The 25,176-nt window shown below is 36.4% G+C and overlaps 1 protein-coding gene across 1 annotated transcript in view; it reads left to right on the top strand.

Moving 5' to 3' along the window:
* Positions 1-25,176, top strand: part of EML5 (EMAP like 5) — a 100,211-nt gene that overhangs the window by 43,292 nt on the left and 31,743 nt on the right. Inside the window, exons 14-28 of the mRNA XM_035894266.1 lie at positions 2,805-2,991; positions 4,779-4,884; positions 6,161-6,254; positions 8,215-8,315; positions 10,130-10,332; positions 11,404-11,515; positions 12,557-12,684; positions 13,891-14,032; positions 15,823-15,975; positions 16,812-16,943; positions 18,258-18,346; positions 19,698-19,874; positions 20,790-20,991; positions 22,920-23,046; positions 24,645-24,659. Of these exons, the coding sequence (XP_035750159.1) occupies positions 2,805-2,991; positions 4,779-4,884; positions 6,161-6,254; positions 8,215-8,315; positions 10,130-10,332; positions 11,404-11,515; positions 12,557-12,684; positions 13,891-14,032; positions 15,823-15,975; positions 16,812-16,943; positions 18,258-18,346; positions 19,698-19,874; positions 20,790-20,991; positions 22,920-23,046; positions 24,645-24,659 (1,968 nt within the window). The remainder of the gene's footprint in view (positions 1-2,804; positions 2,992-4,778; positions 4,885-6,160; positions 6,255-8,214; positions 8,316-10,129; positions 10,333-11,403; positions 11,516-12,556; positions 12,685-13,890; positions 14,033-15,822; positions 15,976-16,811; positions 16,944-18,257; positions 18,347-19,697; positions 19,875-20,789; positions 20,992-22,919; positions 23,047-24,644; positions 24,660-25,176) is intronic.

The raw sequence follows: 25,176 nt of genomic DNA on the forward strand, positions 1-25,176 counted from the left end.
GAGTTGACTTACCCACTCAGTGCTATGCTCTTTGGCCCAGGTGTCTATGAGGCTGTTTTGGAAATGAGTCCTGTTGTCCGGCTCAATTCTTTCGGGGGTGCCATGTCACCACAGGACTTGCTTTTCAAGACCCATGATACTGTTCTGGGCGGTGGCATGGGGCATGGGATGTGTTTCTAGCCATCTGGTGGTGGCTTCCACCACGGTGAGCACATAGCGGGTTTGTGGGAGTGTGATATAATCAATCTTCAAGGCCTCCCCATATTTATATTTCAGCCACTGTCCTCCATACCAGCGAGGCTTTAACTGCTTGGCTTGTTTGATTGCAGCGCATGTTTCACATTCATGGACAACCTGTGCAATAGCGTCCATGGTCAAGTCCACCCATTGGTCACAAGCCCATATGTTTGTTGCATCTTTTCCTTGATGGCCTGAGGTATTGTGGGCCCATGGAGCTATAAATAATTCACCCTTGTGTTGCCAGTCCAGATCCACCTGAGGCACTTCAATCTTAGCAGCCTGATCCATCTGCTGGTTGTTTTGATGTTCTTCAGTGGTCTGATTCTTGGGTACGTGAGCATCTACGTGATGTACTTTTAAAGCCAGGTTCTCTAGCTGGGCATCAATATCTTGCCACAGTGTGGCAGCCCAGACGGGTTTGCCTTTGCGCTGCCAGTTGCTCTGCTTCCATTTCTGCAACCACCCCCACAGGGCATTTGCCACCATCCATGAGTCAGTATAAAATACTGGCCATTTTTCTCTTTCAGCAATATCTAAAGCCAGCTGGATGGCCTTTACTTCTGCAAATTGGCTCAATTCTCCTTCTCCTTCAGCAGTTTCTACAACTTGTCTTATAGGACTCCATACAGCAGCCTTCTACCTCCAATGCTTTCCTACAAGACGGCAAGACCCCCCAGTGAACAGGACATAATGGTTTCTTATTTTCTGGTAGTTTATTATACAGTGGGGCCTCCTCAGCACGTGTCACCTCGTCATATCCCCAACTCCAAAACCCTAGGGGTCGGCCTCAAGTCTCCCCTGGTGCTTTCTGCAAGAGGCTCCAGGTAGGGCCATTCTCCCCAGCTGTAGTGTAGAGCACATTTTTTACACCTTGTCCTGACCAGACTGGCACAAGGGCTATCACATGAACTATAGCCTGTTTAATTTGTTCAAAGGCTTGTTGTTGCTCAGGGCCCCATTTGAAATCATTCTTCTCCCAGGTCACTTGATAGAGGGGCCCTACAATCTGACTGTAATTTGGAATATGTATTCTCCAAAACCCCATAATGCCTAAGAAAGCTTGTGTTTCCTTTTTGCTAGCTGGTGGAGACATAGCTGTTATTTTGTTGATCACGTCCATTGGAATTTGACAAAGTCCATCTTGCCATTTTATTCCTGAAAACTGGATCTCCTATGCACGTCCCTTGACCTTACTTTGTTTTATGGTAAAACCAGCTTTCAGAAGGTTTTGGACTATTTTCTTCCCTTTCTCAAAAGCTTCTTCTGCTGCGTTGCTCCACACGATGATGTGGTCTGGAGCCTTACCCTGTTCCAGTGCAGTCTGGATCAGTCCATGGAAAATGGTAGGACTGTGTTTCCACCCCTGGGATGAATCAGTTCTGGGTGTACTGGATGCCCCTCCAAGTTAAAGCAAACTGTGTCCTGTTCTCTGCTGCCATAGGGATAAAGGAAAACACATTAGTGATATCAATTGTGGCACACCACTTGGCTGCCTTTGACTCCAGTTCGTATTGAAGTTCTAGCATGTCCAGTGTGGCGTCACTTGGCATGACTTCATTCAGGCCACAATAGTCTACTGTCAGTCTCGACTCTCCATTAGACTTTCACACTGGCCATATGGAACTGCTAAAGGGTGAGCGAGTCTTGCCAACCACTTCTTGTCTCTCCAGTCAACAAATCAGCTTATGGATGGGAACCAGCATGTCTCGATTGGTGCGATATTGCCGCCAGTGCACCGTTGTGGTAGTGATCAGCACCTGTTGTTCTTTGACCCTCAGCAACCCCACCACAGAAGGGTCCTCAGAGACTGGGCAAGGTAGCCAGTTGCTTAATTTCCTCTGCCTCCAAGGCAGCTATACCAAAAGCCCATTGGTACCCTTTTGGGTCTTTGAAATACCCTCTCCTGAGGTAGTCCTAGCCAAGGATGCATTGAGCCTCGGGGCCAGTCCCAATGGGGGGCTTTTGCCACTCATTCCCAGTTAGGCTTACTTCAGCCTCCAATACAGCTAGCTGTTGGGATCCCCCTGTCATTCCATAAATACAGATGGGTTCTGCCCCTGTACAGCTTGATGGCGTTAGGGTACACTGTGCACCGGTGTCCACTAGAGCTTTATACTCCTGTGGATCTGATGTGCCAGGCCATCGAATCCACACAGTCCAGTAAACCCTGTTGTCCGTTTCCTCCACCCGGCTGGAGGCAGGGCCCCTCTAGTATTGGTCATTGTATTCGTTACTCACTTCTTGTAAATACCAATCAGAAGTCCCTTTATTAAAATCAGGAGTAAGATCAGCCCATCTACTCTGTCTGGGAAAGTCCCACGGGAAACTGGAGCAGCAATTTTCTTGGAAGAACCCCTGCTAGTAGTACAGATATCTGAATAGTAAATTAAATTGAAAAATTTGTGTTCCTTTGGGAAAAAGATGTTAATCTTAAAACACCAAAACAGTAACTGGTAAGTAATCTGAGTTTTTCCATGTGAAAAATGCATCTTGCATAATTTTATCTCAAAGTTTCAGTATATATGGTTATGACCTTGATGAACAAACTTTTTTTCTTTAATTAGTTACAGAGGTTACGACTGTCGAAGCAATTTATTTTACACTCAGACGGGTGAAATTGTATACCATGTTGCAGCAGTGGGAGTGGTGTACAATCGACAGCAGAACATACAACGCTTTTATCTAGGTCATGATGATGACATTCTTTGCCTTGCTATTCATCCCTTAAAGGACTATGTGGCAACAGGCCAGGTAGGATGCGTGTTTATCTGTGATAAGAATCTGAAGTTGTTACTAGTGAATTTAGAAAAGTGTATTTTGGAGGAAGGAAGTCCAGTCTACATTTATTCAGGTGAAGAACTGCATTTCTGTTGCAGATGGAATCATGTTAAAAACCTACAACTTGTGTGTTTTCTAGTTCTTTATACTAATTCTGACAAGAGTCTGTAGTTGATAGTTTCTTTGAACCTCTTTTTTATTTAAGAATAGATTAATTTTTTTTTTATTCAACATTATATTTCTTCTTCTTAATTAACAAGTGGAGGAAATGTGCAATTAAAATGTATTTTTCCAGTACCTCAGTTGTGAAGTTAGCTATGTTATTATTGCATGCATGCTTTACTACATAACATGAAGTTAGCCATTGTTACTGCATTCTGGCATTTCAATTTCATGCATTATGGTTTTCGTCATCACCTATAGCCAAACTATTTACTGTTTGTACATGGACATAGGTATGTATGTTGCTAAAGTATTTATAATAGTTAATTTTATCTTTCGCCAGATGGTAATTTTAGGTACATTTTTTCATTCATGTTTTCTGTCAAACATCCCTTCCTATAAATGTTTATACACCAGGACTTGAAGGTTTAATTCTATGTTTCCAGGTTTTTAAATTATTATAATTATGATTGTTACTGTTGTTGTTATTATAATAAATTGGAGATGTGAACTGAAATTTTTTATAGAAATAAAGTTTGGCTTATAATGCCCTTAATTTGTTTAAAAATGTTTGAGGTTAACATAAATTTGCAAGTCAGTTTAGAGATTAAAGCCCCAATTGTGAGAATTTATTCTGTTTAATTTTTGAGTAGTAAAAACTGTGAATAAAAATGTGCCTGGATTTACTATATTTTAAAATACCTTATGCTATCAATAGAAAGATACATCCATTATATACTGTTTTATATAAACACATTATATATAGTTGTATACTACATTACCTGCAGAAATTAGGTAATGCAGTGATCAAATTTCCCATGCAACACTGGTCTTTGTTTTCCTGATAGTGGATGTTAGAAAAAGCTTTGCAAACATCACATATTGAGTTTGTGGCAAAACCAGAAATAGATCCTAGTTTTCCTGAGTCCTGCCCCTGGTCTTAAACACAGGAGAGCATTCTGGTTTTACAGCCCTTTTTTGTGTACTGAGGTGCAAAACCTTTGGAATAGCAAGTAATATTGTAAATATTGACTAATAATGCCTTGTACTTAGTTGAAAAGAAAAAGCTATATCCCATTTCTTACCAAGTTCTAGTTACCTGTATTAGTGCCATCATGGTAGAGATTACTCCACGGGTATCAGTGCATTAGAATATGACTTGTAGGCACTTGTAATGACACCAGGAAGCAACAGAAGTCACCTTGATTTCTCAAACATAGAGTAGCTTACATACTAGCAATAAAAATAACCTTTTATTTTTAGACAGGGAATGATTGATAATTGATGGAATAAATATGCCACAGTGCAATCAATGAAGGGCTTTGTTGTTGTTGTTGGTTTTTTCCCCACAGGAGGACTCTAGTTAATTGTGATTAATGTGCCTAAGTTCTTTGGAGGGAAGAAAGAGCCAGCTGTTTGTAAAGCAGGAGAAGGAATAATATACTGCTAGCCAGATAGAAGTAATACTAGGAAAATTTTATCACTGTAAAATTTTTCAAATACTTTTTAAAGTATTTGTCAATATTCTACTTCCAAACAACTGTGTGAAGTGACTGCGAAATGAAAAAAAAAATAGTTATAAATATGTATACTTTCAGGTTGGTCGAGATTCCTCAATACACATTTGGGATACAGAAACAATAAAACCACTCTCAGTATTAAAGGGCTATCACCAGTATGGTGTTTGTGCTGTTGATTTTTCAGGTAATAAGTATTTATTTATTTATTTATTTACAGTTTTCCATTTCTGTATGAAAATACAAGCTAATCGGTTCTAAGGAGTAACTGAGTATTCCTTTACACTGAAGATTTTGTATTAAAAATATTCTCCAGTGATCGATGTCAAATGATAGAGGCTGTCTTAAAGAGAACATTTGCTAAAAAGAGCTCCTGTGGAGTCTTGCATGTCACAAAATGCAAGAACAGGTTCTGTGCCATTTAATACCTGAGCTGGTCACTTTGGAATTTCTTTTGGTTGTATGAGGCAGGTGCACAGATCTTGAGTGTTGTGTCTGCATTAAACTGTGTAAGCGGATTTTTGAGCAAATTGATCAGGTGTGCTTTTTTTTTTTTTTTTTTTAAATTAAATCCTGCAAGCCAATTGGGTGGCACACTGATAAATTCAGAAAGTCCAGTTATGGAGCTCTGATCGGAAACCCAGCCTTTCTCTCCACGTTATACTAACATAAAAGACTTGCCAGTTAAGGGGTTTGTATGCGTCCCATACATTGAATTCCTGTACCAATGTTAAATTTCCTCTTCTCCACTGGCTTCTATTCATTCTTTAATTATTTGGATTTACTAGATAGGATCTCTAACCTCACAGTGAAGACATGTGATCACAAGGATGAGTAGTTTGGGGTCTTTGATGCTTCTTACCCTTTTTTGGTTCTCCTTTTTCAAGATGTGAATCTCGTTTCCCAAATCCTGGCATAGATGCATAGCAATTTCAAAGATGGATACATGTCAGAAAGTCATTGATCATGAGTGAGCACAAATAACTTCTGTCTTGGAGGTTAATGTGGGATACATGTCAGAGCTTCTCAAAGACTTCACACTATTACTAAGTTTAAGGATATTTCATAAACTTCATGCTATTGTTTCAGTGCTTTCCTGTTTAGAAATGAACAGAGATTTTCAGAGTGAATAGAAAATTCTCACAGTACAACCTGTGATGAAGGGTTTTGTGCAACTATGTCAGCAACTAGCTGAAGAAGGGTTTGATACACACACAGAGGATGTAAGTACAATTTTTAGACAGGGTAACTTGAAGTCCTAAACTCCATCCAACTGGCTACTGGAGTTAAAAAGCAAAGAGATGACAGATATGCCTCTAAGCACATCATACAATTATTTATCTGTTTGCACATTCTTCTTGCAAAATTTATGAAGTTGTAATATTCTTTAATATGTTTTCTTATTACTGCAACATAATGTTATCTGTTTACTCTCTTAATCATAATGTTGGGTTTTTTTCTAGCGGATGGGAAACGATTGGCTTCTGTTGGAATAGATGACAATCACACTATTGTACTCTGGGATTGGAAGAAAGGGGAAAAGCTTTCAGCAGTAAGGTAGGAATTTAACTTTGTTTTAGAACTTGTACCTAGGTTTACTCTCAAATGACAATAAGCAAAATGTAGTCATTAAAGAATAATAGTTCTGTAAAAAATTAGCAGTTTATATCACTCAAGTGATGCAGGCAGTAACATTTAGCACAGCCTTAAAACTTTCTTTGGGAAAAAATCCCTGAAGCTCTGACAGAGTCAGCAAGAATTATCACAGTGACAGCTCAACCGGTAAAGAAAGAAGACATAGAAGACAAAGTTTATTTATGTTTATTTGATGTGTTCTGTAATAATTTCTTTAGAACTCACTTCATGCTCTTGGTACTCCCAGAGATGGTGATGTATGCTCTGCTTTTCAGATCTTTTTCATCAGAGGTCACGTCTTTCTTAGGATAGTAGTTTGCAGTTGTTTTTCTCAGTTCTCTTTTCTTCAAGGTTCTTTCCTTTTGAGTCCTGAGCAGCCTGATCTAACCTTGAAGTTAGCTCTGCTTTGAACAGGAAGTTGGACTAAATAACCTCCAAAGGTTAAATAATTTGGAATTTTCTTTGACTCTTCACAGATTATTTCATATACGTTTATTGAATAAAGTTGCAATCTACAAGATGGAATCTTATTTCTAATGCTGTTGTTGTTTCTAAGGATCTATTGCTTTACATAGAGCAGTAATGTGAGTGAGTTTTCCCGCCACTCTGGATTCAGTATGTGTACTCTAAATATTGTTCTAGGTAGGTTTGAAAGGGATTTATTATCTCTGCAGATACAATTTTAAAAGTGTCAACTTCCTCTTTAGCTATTAAGTTCATTACTGTTCTTCAATGACAGTTACTCTCATTTTCTTTTTAAACATGCTCTGAGTTTCTTATCCACTGAGGAATGAAAATACTGAATAGATGATGTAGGTAAGGGAGAGTACTCCATTCCCAGTTGTTTGTCCGAAGCCCAGTTAGCTTCGCTTCTCTGAAGATACTGACTTGGGCCTTTCATTTGTCTGCCTCTCACATGATTTTTTTTTTTTTTTTTTAAATCCCCTCACTCTTCTGAACCCATCAACCTCACTTAATTTTTTTGGTTTTTTTTTTTTTTTTTTTTTTTTAATCAAACTTGAACCAGTTTATATTGGATTTAGTTTCTGGAGTGTTTTTCCTTCTACCTACTCAGAGGGATTGAATAGAATTTTTGAGAGCAACATCTATACTTTGAAGATTACAGTGTGAGTTTGGAAAGAAACTGGTTCATGCTTTTTGCTACTAGTTCTTTTAGTGGTCTGAAAATGACAGAAGGTAAAAGATTATTGCCACTCTTGAACAGGGAGGAAAAAATAGGGATTGGAGGCTCTTCTGCATTTTAAAAAAACCAAACCAAACAAACAAACTGTTAGTAAGCATTTCTTTTCTTGGATAGATGGCAAATACAGTTTTTCAAACTATAGGACAGGCATTCATTTTATAGAAGCATAGTAAGAAATCTAAAACAACAACAGGTTTTAATTCTTTTAGAAGCAACTGAAATTTCCATTTAAAACTTATGTATTCTAACAATAAAAACAGAAAAATCAGTTAAAAGGTGGATGAGTGCCAATTTATTTTCAACATGAGAGACTTTTAAATAAGATCTACAACTTTACACCTTTAAGTTTTATTATGAGCTGTCAGAGGTCTAAATGCCATATACCTACATTTAATGCAAATATATTATTCTTTTGCGAAGAAAATGCCACCTAGTGGATTTCTCAAGTAACATAGTTACTCACCTGTTTTGGAAACTGAAGGGTAATGAAAATAGAACAGAACTCAGTATGTTAGTTCTTTGGCTTTCTTTCTCCTAATAGGAAACTATTGTTAATGATTTGGAAGTAAATGTTCACAAGATAGAGAAGGTATACATTAGCAAAAAAACCTCAACACAAAACCTATTTAAAAATATGAATAGATATTTTTATTTTTAATATTTTGCTTTGCATTTCAGAGGCAGCAAAGATAAGATTTTTGTTGTTAAGATTAATCCTTATATGCCTGATAAATTAATTACAGTTGGAATTAAACACATGAAATTCTGGCGTAGAGCAGGTAAGGAAACTTTTCAGAATTACAGCATTTTGTGTTACTTAAAGTATAAATATTGCATCTCTCATAGTATGTTTCATGCATTAAAGGCAAATGTTTTCTCTGTATATCTCTCTAAGTTAGCTTTCCCGTAGTAGAAACAACATTAATTGGCATTATGGCAGTAGTGGGGATTCTTTTTAAGATCAATTTGCCATGGAGCTAGAGCTACACAAGTGGAAAGGACTCTTGGGTTTCCTACTGTCTGGTTTTATATCTAATAATACTAATATAGCACATCTGAAACTTTTACAGAGCTGCTCTAAAATCCTAGAACAGTTTTTGGAAGCAGGACCTTCGGAGCATGTATGCTTTAAAGAGGCACAAATATAAATAAATATAAGGCTATACAAAGTACACATGTGCAAGTTGAGACCTGTTTTTTTAGATACCTCTGTAGAACTTGACAATTAAAAACCAAAATAAAGCAGCTTGCTTTATCTGCTTGAAAAATTTTGAAGAGTGAAAAATCCAGTCCCTGATATTAGTGTGATTTTCATTGTTTCAAGCCTCAAAACATGTATAAAGACATATGTGCTACATATGTGCTAAGAATGTTCTAATTATTTATGCAGAATTTATGCATATCCTCACATGAGTCCCTGATAAAGATTAATCGTGAAGAGAAAAGTCTGACAAAAAAAGTGACACTAATTTTCTCAGTTCTGGCTCCAACAGAAATTAATCAAGATTGCCTGGGAGCAAGCTGTTGAATTCTATGTAAATTATTAGTTTTAACAATTGTGCTTGCTATCTATAGAAAGAACAAAGTGTGTCAGAATATTTACTGAACGAATTCCTATAAATTCTTTAGAAAGAAATCTTAACTATGAGAAAAGCCTAGAGAAGGTGATTTTGAATAAAGAAATGAAATTGTTTAAGATGCCTCTTTGACATTGCTCAGTCAGGAGGAATCAAATTTCTCTAATGCTACAGCCCATCTGTGCAAAACTGCAATGGCACACTGGCAAGGCAGTTGCCGTGAAACACACTTAGCAGTGTTAATGTGAGGAGCAGAGTATCAGCGCACCTTAACGAATGCCAAGTCTCTGAAATCTGCACTAGAGCAGGTGCACTTGATGTGAGAAGTGACACCAAGGTGTATGCTTTGGACTAAATTTTCATCACTGCCAAGTGATGGCAGAGACATTCAGAGACCTTGCCTCTCTAAGTATGAGAACAGCATGAAGTGTCACATCCTGAGGGGCTTCTGTGTTATACAACATGAAGTTTCTCTGAGGATTGTGAAAATATAAATCTGGCTTTCTAGCCAGAAGTTACTGCTTGTTATATCTGTCAAATGATTTTAGATATGGTATTTTAAAGAATTTTAAAATTTATGTAGCTGTAACATTTCTAATATCCAGAGGCCAATATAGCAAACCTCTAAAATAAAATTAGAAATCTTCTCACTGAAAACATATCATGAAAAGGATGGGATGTAAAGATTTAAACATTTTTTTTTCAAATTAATTTCATTAGGAATTTCTATGAACTGTGTGGTGTTTTTTGCTTAGATGCGAGTTACAAATGCACTTTCTATTTGCATGTCTGTGTGGGTACATGTACATATTCAAATCCAGATTTGAGTAATAAGTTTAAGGGTTTCTTTCTTGAAAGATGCCAAATAGTACATAAATTTTATTTCGTAAGGCTCAATTTCTTGGGGAGCATAGGTCAACCAGAAGAAGATGACTTGTTGCTCTGGGTAAGGTTGTATAGTTTTTGTAAAATAATTCTAAGCAAACATCTGATTACTTGTTTTTGGTTCAAACCAGGCGGAGGACTAATTGGGAGAAAGGGCTGCATAGGTGCGTTGGGAAGAACTGATACAATGATGTGTGCAGTATTTGGCTGGACTGAAGAAATGGCGTTCTCTGGAACTTCCACGGGGGATGTGTGTATTTGGAGAGATGTATTTCTCATAAAAACTGTCAAAGCACATGATGGCCCTGTGTTCAGCATGCACGCATTGGAAAAAGTAAATAAACTGCTGGTTGTTTTATCATGTCTGGGCAAAAAAAACTGTTAAGTTAGGCCTTTCCCAAAGTCAGGAATCCATGACTTTATTTCTATTACAGAAAAGCCTTGTGAGGTCCAGATTCAAAGTAGTGTTTTATGCATGTCTCTAACTCTTGTTGTATAGCATGCTGTTTCTCAAACCCTTGTGGTCCAGTGAAATCTTACTCAGTAGTTTTCATGACCTCTTATTAAAGAAATAATAGTAAATTAAAATAAATAAGAGTTCTTTTTGATTTAAGCATCCATAAGTTTAATGGAATATGTGAGCTTGTGAGAAGAAGATCAAACTCTTACTATTTGGTGCTGTAATTACCGTCTACTAGTAGAAGTGTTCAATCTGTGGATCACTAAGTACTCTCTCCTGGTTCTCAACTTCTTTTGACTCAGGAAAGCCTTTAAGCACACGCTTTAATGTGAATGGGTGTTCCAGTTGGATTACTTGTATGTTTGAAGCTATGTATATGTTTGTGTTTTGCTAGGTTAGGCCAAGTTACTACACCTGCTAATATTTGAGTTTCAGTATAGTAGCTTTGGACAAAGCATGTGTTATTCATATTGCAAGAACTAAATTCTCCAAAGGAAAAGTACTAATGATTTCAGTATTAAGTATAGCTGTTGCTTCATCAAATAGCTGTAAATAATTTTTGAACACAGAATGACACAGATATGTATATATTTGAACAATTTAAGCACTTATCAAATTTTTTTGAGTGGTACTAAGTTTGGCTCTAAGCAAAAATATCAAGTAAAACATTTCAATTTGTCAGTTAAATTATTTTTCCAGTATGGTAGAAGGTTATTGGTTAGAACTTTTAAATTCAGCCTGTGCACATGGACTGTACAGAACTGTGCTGCCTTTGTCAGGAGGAAAATTCAATCATTTTGTTGCTCCTGATCTTTTCCTCTCTAACATCTGTAGTTCTGTGCATTATAGTGTTGTATATAATCTATTTTCAGTATTGGCAGAAAAATTAAAGAGAGATAATAAATGATTATAACTTGTATTTTGTTTTCCTTTTTTCCTCCCCAGGGATTTGTCACTGGAGGAAAGGATGGGGTAGTAGCTCTCTGGGATGATACCTTTGAACGTTGTCTCAAAACCTATGCCATCAAAAGGGCTGCTTTAGCCCCTGGGTCTAAAGGTAACACAGACTTTAGCCTATTTTTTTATTCTATTTAAAATACTTGCTTTAGAAAACTCTGTGGAATCGCTTTCCCCAACAGGAGGAAATCCACATTTGACATAATGAATACTAAAAATGATTTTTTTTAAAGCTTTATTGATTCTAAATGTCATTCTTTTTCTGTTGGGATGAGAACAGTACATCGTGGTGTCTGTTTCCACATTTGGTGGATGCATATCATAGTATTTACTTTATTATCTGCCTGTATTTTTAGATTTAACCTTGAGTCTCTTACCACCCAGGTGATTTTTTTTCTTTTTTTTCTTTTTTTTTTTTTTTTGAAAGTGGCAACCAAAAAGCCTATTAGATTTCTAATCATGAAGTGTCTTGTCTGATCTTTTTTGTTTTGGAGGAGGAATGGAATTCAGAATTGTGGTTAGTTTTGTAAGGTATTAGTACATTTTATGACTTAATATTCTGTAAATGCATATGTGTTTTGAAATTACTTAAGAACATTTTCATTCCTATTATTCCTATTTCTTCCATTTGTTCTTGATCTTAGTGCTGATTTACAGTTTTCCCTATTTGACATTCTGCATAGCCTTTTCTCCCCCTGCCCTTAAAATTACATTTGCTGTGTTCTGATGTATATGGTTTGATTTTCAAAAATCATGAATGGAAACACCCATTAACTAAAACGTTCTGCTACAGAGTAGCTCATTCTCATATCTGCTTAATAAAAAGCTAGATCTGAAGGTACCATACATGCTAGCAATATAGTAGTATAGTTGATATTTCACATGCACATTTTTTTGCTAAGATTGCCAATGAGTCAGGCTGATTAAACTTCAGAGATGCTCGGTTGAGAAGAAAGATTAGTGTCAGTTGGATAACTGCTAAATACTCCCAAATGAATTCAAGCATCTAAGTTCTTCCCTGCAGGAGTATGTTTTTACTTGTTTACTACTACCTTTTTCTACGAGAATGTAATGTGCATATGTGTGAAAAATCCTCTTTAAGACTTGAGAATCTTCTGTCTTCTAATATATAACATTCTAGGTCTCCTCTTAGAAGATAATCCTTCTATACGTGCCATATCTTTAGGACATGGTCATATTTTAGTGGGCACAAAGAATGGTGAAATATTGGAGGTGGATAAAAGTGGACCAATAACTCTGCTGGTTCAGGTACATGTTAAATATCAGTCAAATATTCCATACCACAAACACTATTTTATTTTTCAAGTAAAGACTGTTGTGAGCATTTTAATTACTAGTGAAGTTAGCAAGTTACTGTTGCTTCATAGTTTTTTTAATGCTAGGCTAGACCATTATGACTTTTTAATAAGCAAAACAGATGACAGAATTTCATGTACTAAATTGTTCAAGTTCATCCTTTTAAACAGACCAAGATCATATTTCTGTTTCAAAACAAAAAAGAAAAAAGTGTGTGGAAGTGGATCCTCCACCGAATTCCTTATTAATTTTTTCTGAATGCTAATTACTCTTATTATTTTTAAAAGTTGTCTCCTTGGGGTTTATTTTTAGTTTTCTTTTTTTTATTATGTAAAAAACATTTCAGTTTTCTTTGCCATACCAAACAGACTGCGGTTCTTAAACCTGACTACAAAACAGATTTTTTTGCATCATATCGTCATACGATTTTCTTTCATACTTAAATAAAAATCTGATGGATTCACACTTCTTAGTGGCCAATTCAATATGTGAAGAACTAGGTTTTTTTAAAGAATGTATTAGAACCTAAGGTAAAAAAAAATCTAGATCATAGAATCATAGAATAGTTTTGGTTGGAAGGGTCTTTTAAAGGTCACCTAGTCCAACCCCCTTGCAGTGAGCAGGGACATCATCAACTAGATCAGGTTGCTCAGAGCCCCGTCCAACCTGGCCTTGAATGGTTCCAGCGATGGGGCATCTACTACCTCTCTGGGCAACCTGTGCCAGTGTTTCACTACCCTCATTGGTGTGAGGTTCATGAGGTTCACACAGGCCCACTTCTCGAGCTTGTCCAGGTCCCTCTGGATGGCATCATGTCCCTCAGGTGTGTCAACTGCACCACTCAGCTTGGTGTCATCTGCAAACTTGCTGAGGCTGCACTCAATCCCACTGTCTATGTCATTGACATAGATGTGTGTGAGGATTATCTCTCAGGGAAACATTTGTTCCTGGTATGAGTTACTATAATTTGCACTTTACTGTGAGTAGCAGGGTGAGGATTTTTTTCAGCTGTTCTATGTTTCTATTCAGATTTTTTTTTATTATCCTCTAAAGATATGCATGTTCTCTCTCTCCCTCTCTTTTTAAAACTTCCTTAAATGTATTATTTTATATTTCAGTTTAAAATACAAAGTCATCTGATTCATTGTGTTTTTTCAGGGTCACATGGAGGGGGAAGTTTGGGGTCTAGCTACTCATCCTCATTTACCTATTTGTGCCACTGTAAGTGATGACAAAACCTTAAGGATATGGGATTTATCTCCTAGCCATTGTATGTTAGCTGTTCGCAAATTGAAGAAGGGTAAGATGCTTAGTATGAAATATAGTTAACTGAATTCAGTTCACATTTACTAACATTATGAATCTTTTGAAGCAAGACTGAATAAATTCCTTTCTTTGTTCCAATTATTTTATTGATGCTATGTTCATGAGTTATGTAGCCCTTAAACTAATGAATCTGTACAAAAGATTTCTATGTTATACTGTTCTTACGATTATTTGCAATTCACAATAAAAATTGAGCCGATTACATAAATCTGCCATGTTGCTTATAGTGTTGCAAGCTGAACAGTGGAGGACTTCGAATCTAGAAATTTTTTTAAGAAATCTTAGAAGTAATGTTGAATTTCTCTTCTTTGTTAACGTTAGAAGAATCTGGAATGTCAATGAAAGAGAACAGTCATAAAATTCTTACTTGTTGTATACTATATAACTAACTTCTCTTTTGACAGATGGAAAATCTAGTGTAAGTGACTTCATATAAGGATACTTTTTTTTAGGATTAGACCAGACTGGTCTTAACAAGCTTTTGATGATACATATGCATTGCTAGACAAAGAAATACAGAAGGCTTTATCTGTTCGGTGTTCCATAAAGCATTTTGATCCAAACCTTATAGGAAGCTTAGTTGAAGATTATTTGGATTGATAAAGTAAACATAAGAAGAGTCATGAGCTGGCACAAGCAGGAATTAAAAAAGAATGTTTCAAGTTGGTGAAGTCTCCTCAAATCTTAAAGCTGATATTTCTTAATATTCTTAAAAGTAGTTTTGGCAGAAAAATAAGGACTGTGATGACTTAATTTGCTGATGAGACACACTTTGAGATGCTTTGGCGATCTTAAAAAGCACCTGTGTACTGTACAGAAAGAGCTGGATGCTTCTGCAGACTGCAGTAATGGAAGTGAGATAATATATGGTAATTAAAAAAGGCAACACTCAATGACTGTAAGAAAAATGTCTGTGTAGCTGAGGAGCAGAAGGCTCAGGATGTTCTAGCTGATCGCAGGATGACAATTACATGTGATAGTGAGGTATTTTTCCCAGGGCACACTGAAGTATTCATGTAATTTACAGAAGACTAATCAGAATATTTTTGGTGTACGCTTCTGAGCTGTGTTCACCTGAACGAAATTAAACTGAAAGTTGAGAATGGAGAAAAAGAAGCTAAAGGAGCTACAGGATAACGAATGAGAAGCTTTGTGGTGGAGTCAGCTAAATAAGGATTACTGTCTATGAGTTAATCAGAAGAACGAATAATAGGGAAAAGTATTTATGCCGGTGGAAAATTCTGGCATGGGAACAAGTCTATATAAGCTGACCATAAATAAACTTAGATTGGAAATTAAACTGTTTTTCAAATGAAATTTGACATGTTTATTAAAAGGATTATATGACATAGTGACCATGATAGCAAACGACTCAATTCTGTGAGACCAGAAGGTGGTTTCCAGCTGTGTTCTCCGTACCAGAGCAAATGGTAACAAACAACCGGCACCAGGTACTAAGAAGGAGAGCAAATAAAAAATATATAGACAGTAGTTATTAATCTGTATTACTAATGTAGAAGATATGTCAATTAATATGCAAATAAATGCAATCCAAGATTCTGGGCTTGTGTACTTGTCAATTTGCCAATAGCTTCTATGTGCTATCACAGATGTAGAACTTGGAAATTATCTTGGCAGCACCTAAATAATTTAATTGGACTATATACTATAAGAATAGCTTTCCTTTACTACTGGAAAAATAAATGAAAAAGAGGGATTGTGCACTGTAAATGTACCTGAATGCCATTTCTGTATTCCTCATAGGAGGGAGATGTTGCTGCTTTTCTCCTGATGGAAAAGCATTAGCCGTTGGTCTCAATGATGGAAGTTTTTTGATAGTTAATGCAGATACCCTGGAGGATCTAGTCTCTTTCCAGCACAGGAAAGATGTTATTTCAGAGATCAGATTTTCTCCTGGTAAGTGATTTAAAATGGAGATTTTTATATAAAGGTTGTTCAACCTTTAAAGGATAAAAGTAGTAGAGATGCGTAGTGCTCTTTTACATGTAACAAATAAATCAGCAAAACTAATATTAACATTTTGAAAAATATTGGGTGTGAAGTCCTATGTTGCTCATTCAAGGATGAGATTATTGGAATAGGTTTGCTCATAGTAACCTCCTGAATGCAACAGTCAATTTTAAATCATGAACATCCAGCAGCCTCCCTAGGTCCCCAGAGTTCCACTTCATGAGCTGCATAAATTTGGCTCTTCACTGGGGTTACTGTTAGCTAATGAGAATGCTTGAAACTGATGTGTCAGAATGTTCTGGCATCTTCATTTTTCTTCTTTTTCCCCCTACAGTGCTTAGCACTCCCAGTGAGGCTAGTTTTTTTTCAAATAGTATAGCTCTTATTTAGGAACTCAAATGTACGGCCCAAACTAGTAATACTACTTCACTGAAGATACTCTTCTGTAGGAGAAATTTGATGCAAATTACTGATACCAATTCTCATGCAACATTACTTGCTGATTACTTAAGCCTTACCACAACCTGAGCGCAATAAATGTTTAAAATTTCAACAAATGGTTTTTATTGTTTTCAGGTGTAATGAGGTGATGATTGTGTATTTCATACTGATTTTGATTATGTGAGATGAACATTAGTCTGTCAGGGACTATGTATAAATTAGCAAACTCATTTCAAAGAAATCTGAGTTGCATATAGCCGAATTCCAGAATGTACTTGTGTTTCATATACAGAGCACTACAGTTTTTGAAAGTGTCTTATGTTTCTACTGATGTGTTTTAGGGGCTGGAAAGTACTTAGCCGTGGCGTCCTGTGACAACTTTGTAGATATTTACAATGTAATGAGCAGTAAACGAGTAGGAATCTGCAAAGGAGCCTCCAGCTATATCACACACATGGACTGGGACGTAAGAGGTAAGTAGCATCCATTCTGAAAATCTGCTGTAAGATTGATTACATTATAGACTAAATACAGTACATCTACAGTATGAATTTATGGTATTACTGACAGATTTGTTTCTTCAGTTTATGAATATGCTCACAGCATCTGAATAAATATAAAAACGTGATTTTTACTGCTATCTATGTATTTAGAAGTTGGGCAATTTGAAGTAAAACAGATTGTCTCTATAGATTGGGTTGGGCTTTTTTTACATCTTCTGTGTTTATTCTTTGGCTTCTACTTTTTGAATAGTGTACTGCATAATGCAGTTGCATCTGTAGCTCAGGAATATGTACCCTTGTTGTCAAAAATAGCAGAAAGACTGGATTTCCTATATTCCTGGGTCTTAATATGTGATTAATTTAAATACTGACTTTAGTCCTGTTTCATACAAACCCAAGGCAGTGCAATTATGCAATCTATTAGTTCCTGCTCTTATTCCTCTACATACTCACTTTTGAAGCAGTCCAATTTAATTTGAAAGCGTGTTATAAGTTAGCTTCCTTTCAGAATTTTGAAAACAGGAAGAGGAGAGAAACATTAATGAGGATTTCCCTCAGAAAAAACATAGTACAAAGGCAAGCGGAAGTCAGCTGCTTGGAAGCAGCCATTTCCCAGCCAGCATATGTGCTTCTTAATCGCAAGAGCACATGCATACTGGTCAGCAGTTGTCACAAAAAAGCTCTGAATTAGACCCAATACGTTTTGCCTGCCATCTGATGTGACAACCATAAACAGCAGAGAAAAAGGATGCATCATTATGGTTTTCAAAGAGAAGAGGAAGGCAATAATCTGTTCTACGCAGTTAGGCCTAAAGCATTGGCGTGGTATAGGTCTGCCTTAAAATCTGTTTAGATTCCTTGTGGTTTTTTAAGAGTTGTAGAAAGCAAGCAAATGTGTGCAAAGACAGCATCTGCTTTGGTCTGCTGAAACCATTCATTAGGAAGTGTTTGTGCTATCCCATACTTGTTTATTCCCAATAAGCTTCAATTAAGAGGAGTCATACATGGTTTTTATATGACAATTTCTTATACATTGTAGTAACCTTGCTATGAAAGGTCATTAAAAGGAGGACTGTGAATTTAAGGGGTCAAAAGACTCAGATCTTCAGAAGCCCATACTTCTAGATCCACTGTTTATATTTGCAACTTTTTCCAATGGAAACAAGTAATTTGTGTAATGCTGTTAGCAACAAAAATTTCAAAATAACCTTTATCTTTTTTGTGTGTGTGTAAAATGGAATCTTTTATTTAATGTTAATATAAAATATGTAATATGCTTTATAGGGAAGCTCCTGCAAGTCAACACTGGTGCTAAAGAACAGTTGTTTTTTGAAGCTCCTCGTGGGAAAAAACAGACAATTCCTAGTTTGGAGGTGAGGAAATAGACTGCCTTCTTAACTTGTTCTGTTTAGGCATTTGCTGTCCTTTATCCTTTTTTGCAGCCTGTTCAATTAGATAATGTAATCAAAATGATAAAATACATAGGTGTCTTGGTTTTGGCTGGGATAGAGTTAATTTTAATTTTCTTCCTAGCAGCTGGCACAGTGCTGTGTTTTGGATTTAGTGCTGGAAGAATGTTGATAACACACTGATGTTTTAGTTGTTGCTGAGCAGTGCTTACACCGGTCAAAGACTTTCCAGCTTCCCCTGCTCTGCCAGGTGCAGAAGAAGCTGGGAGGGGGCACAGCCAGGACAGATAACCCCAACTGCCCAAAGGGGTATTAAAGGGTATACTCCACACCATATGACATCATGCTTAGTATATAAACTGGGGGGAGTTGGCCGGTGGCAGCGATCGCTGCTCAGGGATGGGCTGGGTGTTGGTTGGCAGGTGGTGAGTGGTTCCATCACTTTATTTTTTTTCCTGGGTTTTGTTCCTTTTTTGTGTTTGTTGTTGGTTTTTTTCCTTTTCACTACAATTTATCATTATTATCATTATAGTTATTATTATATTTTAGTTTAGTTTAATTATTAAACTGTTCTTATATCAACCCATGAGTTTTCTTACTTTTGCCCTTCCAATTCTCTCCCCATCCCACTGGGAGGGAGGGAGGGAGGTGACCGAGTGGCTGTGTGGTACTTAGTTGCCAGCTGGGGTTAAACCATGACAATAGGGCATACCACATTTGTGTCTTCTGTTAAGAAATGGACATTTGGCTGACTTATGCACTCATGAAAGTCTCGCTGGACTTCTGTATACCTCTTTTTGGTACCTAAACACCTTTGAAAACCTATTGCAGATTACTAGCCCTAACCTTGCTGTGGAAGACCTCATATCTTATCTTTACATAACAATGCGATGCAGTATACATAATATACATAGGCAAGTGTAGTGTATTGTAGCTATAATATTGATTTGTTTTCTCAGACACAGAGTGTTGTCATAGGTCAGAGGGTGGAAATGGATAGTTTCCAAATAATATTTTCTATGAGATTGAAAGGCAGTGTTGAAAAACGTAATTTGTTTTCTCTAGCCTGGATGGGCAGGTAAGGTCAAAATATTTTAAATATTTCTAGAGGGTTTGGAACTGGAAGTTAATAGAGGTAAAATTAAGGGTCTCAAATGAAATCCTGAATAGTCACAAAGTAAGTGGTTAATATGTTAAAATACTATCTTTTAGAAGTGATGTATCTTTCAGTGCAAGGGCTTTTTCTTGAAATCAGATGTGGAAGAAAACTGTCTGGGAAGAAGCATGCTCTGTCTCAAACAGGTTGTTTTTGTAGGTAGAAAAGATTGGCTGGGCATCATGGACAAGTGTTTTGGGCTCTTGCTGCGAAGGAATCTGGCCAATAATTGGTGAAGTCACAGATGTAACTACTTCATGCCTCACTAGTGATAGTAAAGTATTAGCCACGGGAGATGATTTCGGATTTGTGAAACTGTTTCGATACCCTGCTAAAGTAAGTAACTTTCATGGAGGAGATGGATTAATAAAACTGCCTTTTCAAAACTGTAAAAATTCATCACTCAAGAACAAAATGGTGCTTTTATACTTTTGTCCTTATGATCTAAGAGGCCATTCAATATCGGACTGTAATCTGCAATGCATTAAACTTTCAGTTAATAAGAATGGCCATTCCAGGTCAGACTAAAGAGCCATTTCATGTAGTGAGAGTGGCAAATGCAGAGGAAAAACTGTAAGAATGGGAATGGAACAGGCACTGTCTAATAATATCTTAGGCATTAATATCCTTGGTGTGGTTTCTATCAGTGTCATTTTTAGTCTCTTAAACTCTTGTTTTGGAAGACAATGAACACTTCTTCCTCACCTTCATTTCACTCATGATTTTATAGACCTTCATTCTGTCCAACCTCAGTCATTTTTCTCTAAGATGAAGAGCTTTAATATTATTTAATCATGCATCATAGAAAAGCCATTCCAGAAGCACATTATATTTTTACTGCTCTTCTAGAACCTTTCTAGTTTTCCTGTGTACTTATCAGTAAGTATGTATTCAGTTTTGAATATTTTGCCATGCTAGGGGTGGTAACAATGCACAAGTATTGACCCAAAATAGTCTATGTGCATTTTATTCTTAATCTGTTAGATTATTTTCTCAAGAAAAATGATCCAGTGTTTATTGCTGGAATCCATTTATAAACAAATTCTTGCATGCTTGGTGTGGAATTACGGTTAACATTTCATGAAGTTACTATAGGAGAGGAACTTGGCAAATCATGTGACACATACAAATGCAAAACAGCTGAAGCATAAATTGTAAAGAAGTTAAGAACATGTTGTTGTGCACTGGCAACTCAGTTCTATCTAGCAGACTGGTTAAATTTGATCTGTGCCTTTTCTTCTCCCTTCTTAGGGAAAGTTTGGAAAATTTAAGAGGTATGTTGCTCACAGTACCCATGTAACAAATGTCCGTTGGACCTATGATGACAGTTTGTTGGTCACTGTTGGAGGAGCAGACACCTCTTTAATGCTGTGGACTTATGAGATGGAAGGTCATCGGGATAGCAGGCAGTGTGACAGTGAAGAGTCTGATCTAGATTCTGAAGAAGATGGAGGTCAGTAATGATTTATAAAACTAGCTGGATTATGCTATCTCAATAAACCTTTGTTAATGGAAAACTGCTAATTTAGAAATTATCAAGTTTTATATGTGATTGTTTTAATCTTAAATAGTGAAGATGCTTCAAAAACATTAAGTAAAATTTCTTTTTGCAGAAAGGACTGGTGAACTATTGTGAAGAAAATTATAATGAAGTATTTGACTTGCTGCTTTGAGTCAGAGTATATAAAAAGGCTCTTGACATCTTGTAAATGAAAAAATATTTTAAAAGTGCCTATTGTAGGTAACTTTTAAAAATCTCTATAGAAAAATACATTAATCACAGTTTAGACTTGGGCACTAATTCTAATGGAATTATGTTGAAATCTGTATAATGTGTTATCTTGATGTTATACCATCTGTTTCCATAACATGAAAGCATAGTAGACTGAGGTAGACTGATGTTCATATTTGGAACAATCTATTGCAAGATCATAATATCAATAGTTATAAAGTGTTGATTACACTTCATAAAATTAACTTCTGCTGGTTTTGCCATACTTACTGTTTTTCTTTTCATGTTATAATTCCAAGGGTTTATGAGCCTCCAAACTTGTTCTCTCTGCTTCCAAGTGCAATTTTTCCTCCCTGTCAATTCCCTTAGTCTTCAGGAATTTTTAAACTATCACTGCCACTCTTACTTCTGTGTAATAAATTAACTTCAGTTTTCACTAAAATATGCTACATGACCAAAGAGACACTTTAAATATTAGAGGCATATTAAACATTCATTGGAGAAGAATTTTTATGCACTTCCTGCTTAAAAATGTTGAAAGCTACATCTGCAAAGTAATTTAATTGCCTACAGGGGGACGTGGTCAATTTTAGCTTTCTGAATCAAAAATTGAGATCTTCAGAGTTTTTGTTTTGCCTGTGACCTGTTAGCACATCTTTGCCCAATAACCTTCCCTAGGCTCTGGTGCTTTACACGGAATCCTCTTAAGCTATGTGTTTGGAAAAAGAGAGGTCTGTTAAGCTTTACAAGGAAAGACTTTGACATCTTTTTCCACAGAAGTTTCTCTTTCATCAGGTCCTATTAATTTCAGTTAGAGTTAAGAACTATTCATAAAGTTGGCATTAGTAGTTGTCTCTACCTTTGAACAAAATGGAGGGTAAGTAACGACCCTGTCACTATTTAGTTTTTTTACCATGTTTACTATAGTAATCATCACCTTGAAGTGCCTGGCTGTCCCTAAGCATTGTTTAGGAACCCTGTGCAGATCTATAGATTCCATCCTAATGGATAGATCCTGAAATTAGAGTCATAGAATCATTAAGGTTGGAAAAGACCTCCAAGATCATCAAGTCCAACCATCAACCCAACACCACCATGTCTACTAACCCAGGTCCTGAAGTGCCACGTCTACAAGTTTTTTGAACACCTCCAGGGATGGTGACTCCACCACCTCTCTGGGCAGCCTGTTCCAATGCTTGATCACTCTTTCAGTAACAAACTTTCTCCTACTATCCAATTAAAACCTCCCCTGATGCAACTTTAGGCCATTTCTGCTCTCAATTGAGAACAACCTGGTGCTAAATCTTCCAGAACTTAACAGCAGTTGTCATGTAGTGAGGTCCTTTGTTAGTGACCCTGAGTTAATGCCAATCAAGCAGAAATGGAGTAGTTTTGAATGTCCCTTGAATCTTTGTTAATTGTTTTTTCCACAAAGATATTGTAGAGAATTTTTTTCTTAGAATGTCTTTTATTAACAATGTTCATTATTCCCAGCTACTTTCTTTCTGTTGTGTATTTATGTTATCAGTAATACATGGTATAACTGTTCCTGTAGTCCAGTACATTGTTAAAAGCTGCACAAATTATGATTTAATTTTGTCTCCTGGTATCTTATTTTTTTTTTATACTGTTCACTCTGATTTTCGTAGGTTATGACAGTGATGTGACGAGGGAAAATGAAATTAATTACACCATCAAAGCCTTATCAACAAACATTAGACCAATGTTTGGAATTAAGCCTCATCTGCAACAAAAGGAGCCAACCTTAGATGAAAGGTAATTGCTAAATTACAATTCTAGCCAAGAAAGCAATCTGAAAAGACGATTAATAGTAAAACATAATTATATTGGAATATATATACACATCTTAAAAGGGTATGTATAAAAAGAGTGGAAGTATTTCTGTGTAGGAAAAAAAAAACAACTTAAGAAAAGCCTTGCCTAAGGGCTAGGCTGTATCTCTTTTTCAGAGAGCACAAAAGACTACAACTGATGCATGTATATTATTATGTTTGGGGATTTTCTTGAGATAATTGAGTTATTTGCTTGTTTTGATAATATGTTCTTTTTGAAACTTAAAAACTGAGTGGTATCTAGTGATGGCATTATAGGCTTGAACCTGTGCAATTGTTTTATTGAAAGACAGCTCTCAATTTTTTTGTTTTCGCCAACAGACTAATCTGACTAATTTGGCTGTAATTTCTCCTTGTGTTGTTTCTGTCTCCATATAATTTCTACCTTTCTTTGAAAAATTCTGTCCACAGTGGTTCTGCAGTTTCTATTAATGAATCTTGGAAAATGAAGTTGATTGCTTTGCAGTGTTAGTTGTATTGCTTGGTTCACTATCATATGCGTTAGAAGAGAAGGGGGTAGGGAAAAGAGTAGAGTAAGACCAGCAGGTGATGTGAAATAAGAATAATAATTTAGAACCACTAGAACATAATCTGCTGTAGAATTTGCCACTGAGCACAGGACCCTGAAAGTTGTTGTTTCTTGTCAGCAAAACTGATGTGGACAGTACATGTGAGGGGAAAAAGAAAGAGGGATTCCTAACATGATACAGTGGTGATTGAGGAATGCTAGCATAAAAGAGAGGGAAGTGAGGAAAACACAACACAGTATAATTAGGAGTAAGGATATAAAGAAACAGCAGATTGGAAACTTCCTGCAGGAATGTAAGGAGATCTGTTACAATGCACATGCCTCTTTCAGCAGTGAAGCTGACACATTGGTGATGCCCTTGTTGAGAAATGCAGCCTGATGTTTGGGGGAGTTTTGGTGTCAACTTTTGTTTTCAAGTTGTGTTGCTGAAGGAGAGAATGGATGCCTGCATATAAAACTGTGGCTCCCTGTCTTGCATTTAAAATGATAAATGGTCTTTCTGTATATTAATTAGATGCATTTGATGTTGAAACAAAAAAGAAATAATATGCAATTGACATTTTGGATTTATATTTAGTCTCATTAGTGAAAGCTGTGATTAAAGATTTTTTTATTTTTAAATGAAATTCTAAACATCTTGTATTTCTTTCAGTAATTATTTCTGGAAACTGAGTGAGTTGTGTTTTTCAGTTTCAAATAAAATATTAAATAAAATTAATTCTGCAGTAAGGTAACTATGTCCTGATTCAAAATGCATGGAAGTTCTTGAAAGGCTTCCATCGTCTGCATTGTTTAAAGGTTTGAGACCCTAAAATGTCAAAGAAATGTTTTTGTGAAGAATAAAATCAGAATATTGTTACTGTATGCTTTTTAACTTCTGTTCTGCTGAAGTTAATATTGTGTAAGATTGGTAAATGTTTTAGTAAGTCTACTTTCATAGAAACTAATTTTTATTTTATTTTTATTTCCCTTTCCTTTTGCTTCCTATGAAGGCAGGGGGTAGTGAGGTAAGTTCATTTACACAAAGTGCAGGATCAGACGCATTTTAATAACTTAAGCTGCTTTGGAAAGTAGTTATACTTTGAAATGGAAGCAAAGGCTTTGACTCTTTACTATTTAATAGTAGCTTGTTAATGGGGAGAAAGGGGATGAGGGACAAAGAATTATCCCAGTTCTCAGTCTGAATAGACGTGAGTGGATGCTAAATAGAATATTTGGGAGGAAGTGATCAAATCTCATCCTCTTTTCCTCAATACTTTGCAGTGGCTAAGGAACAGCTTGACTTAAGTAGCTAAAGTCAGAGAGCTCTCCTAACTGCTTATGGACCTTGGTAAGACTATATCACAGTGTTGGTGCAAAAGTCCACCATGGAATAAAAAGTGCAGGGAGCACATTGCGGAGATGCCTGAAATGAGCAGTATCACCACATCTGCACCACTGTGTTGGAGCTAATAAAGCTTCAGGGACGAGAAAAGCATTATTGACTTGGCTGCAGCATTTTACCAATGCACTGATACTACATCT

The sequence above is a fragment of the Egretta garzetta genome, unplaced genomic scaffold (genome assembly GCF_000687185.1).
Source record: "Egretta garzetta isolate BGI_Z169 unplaced genomic scaffold, ASM68718v1 scaffold435, whole genome shotgun sequence".
Classification (NCBI taxonomy): Eukaryota; Metazoa; Chordata; class Aves; order Pelecaniformes; family Ardeidae; genus Egretta; species Egretta garzetta.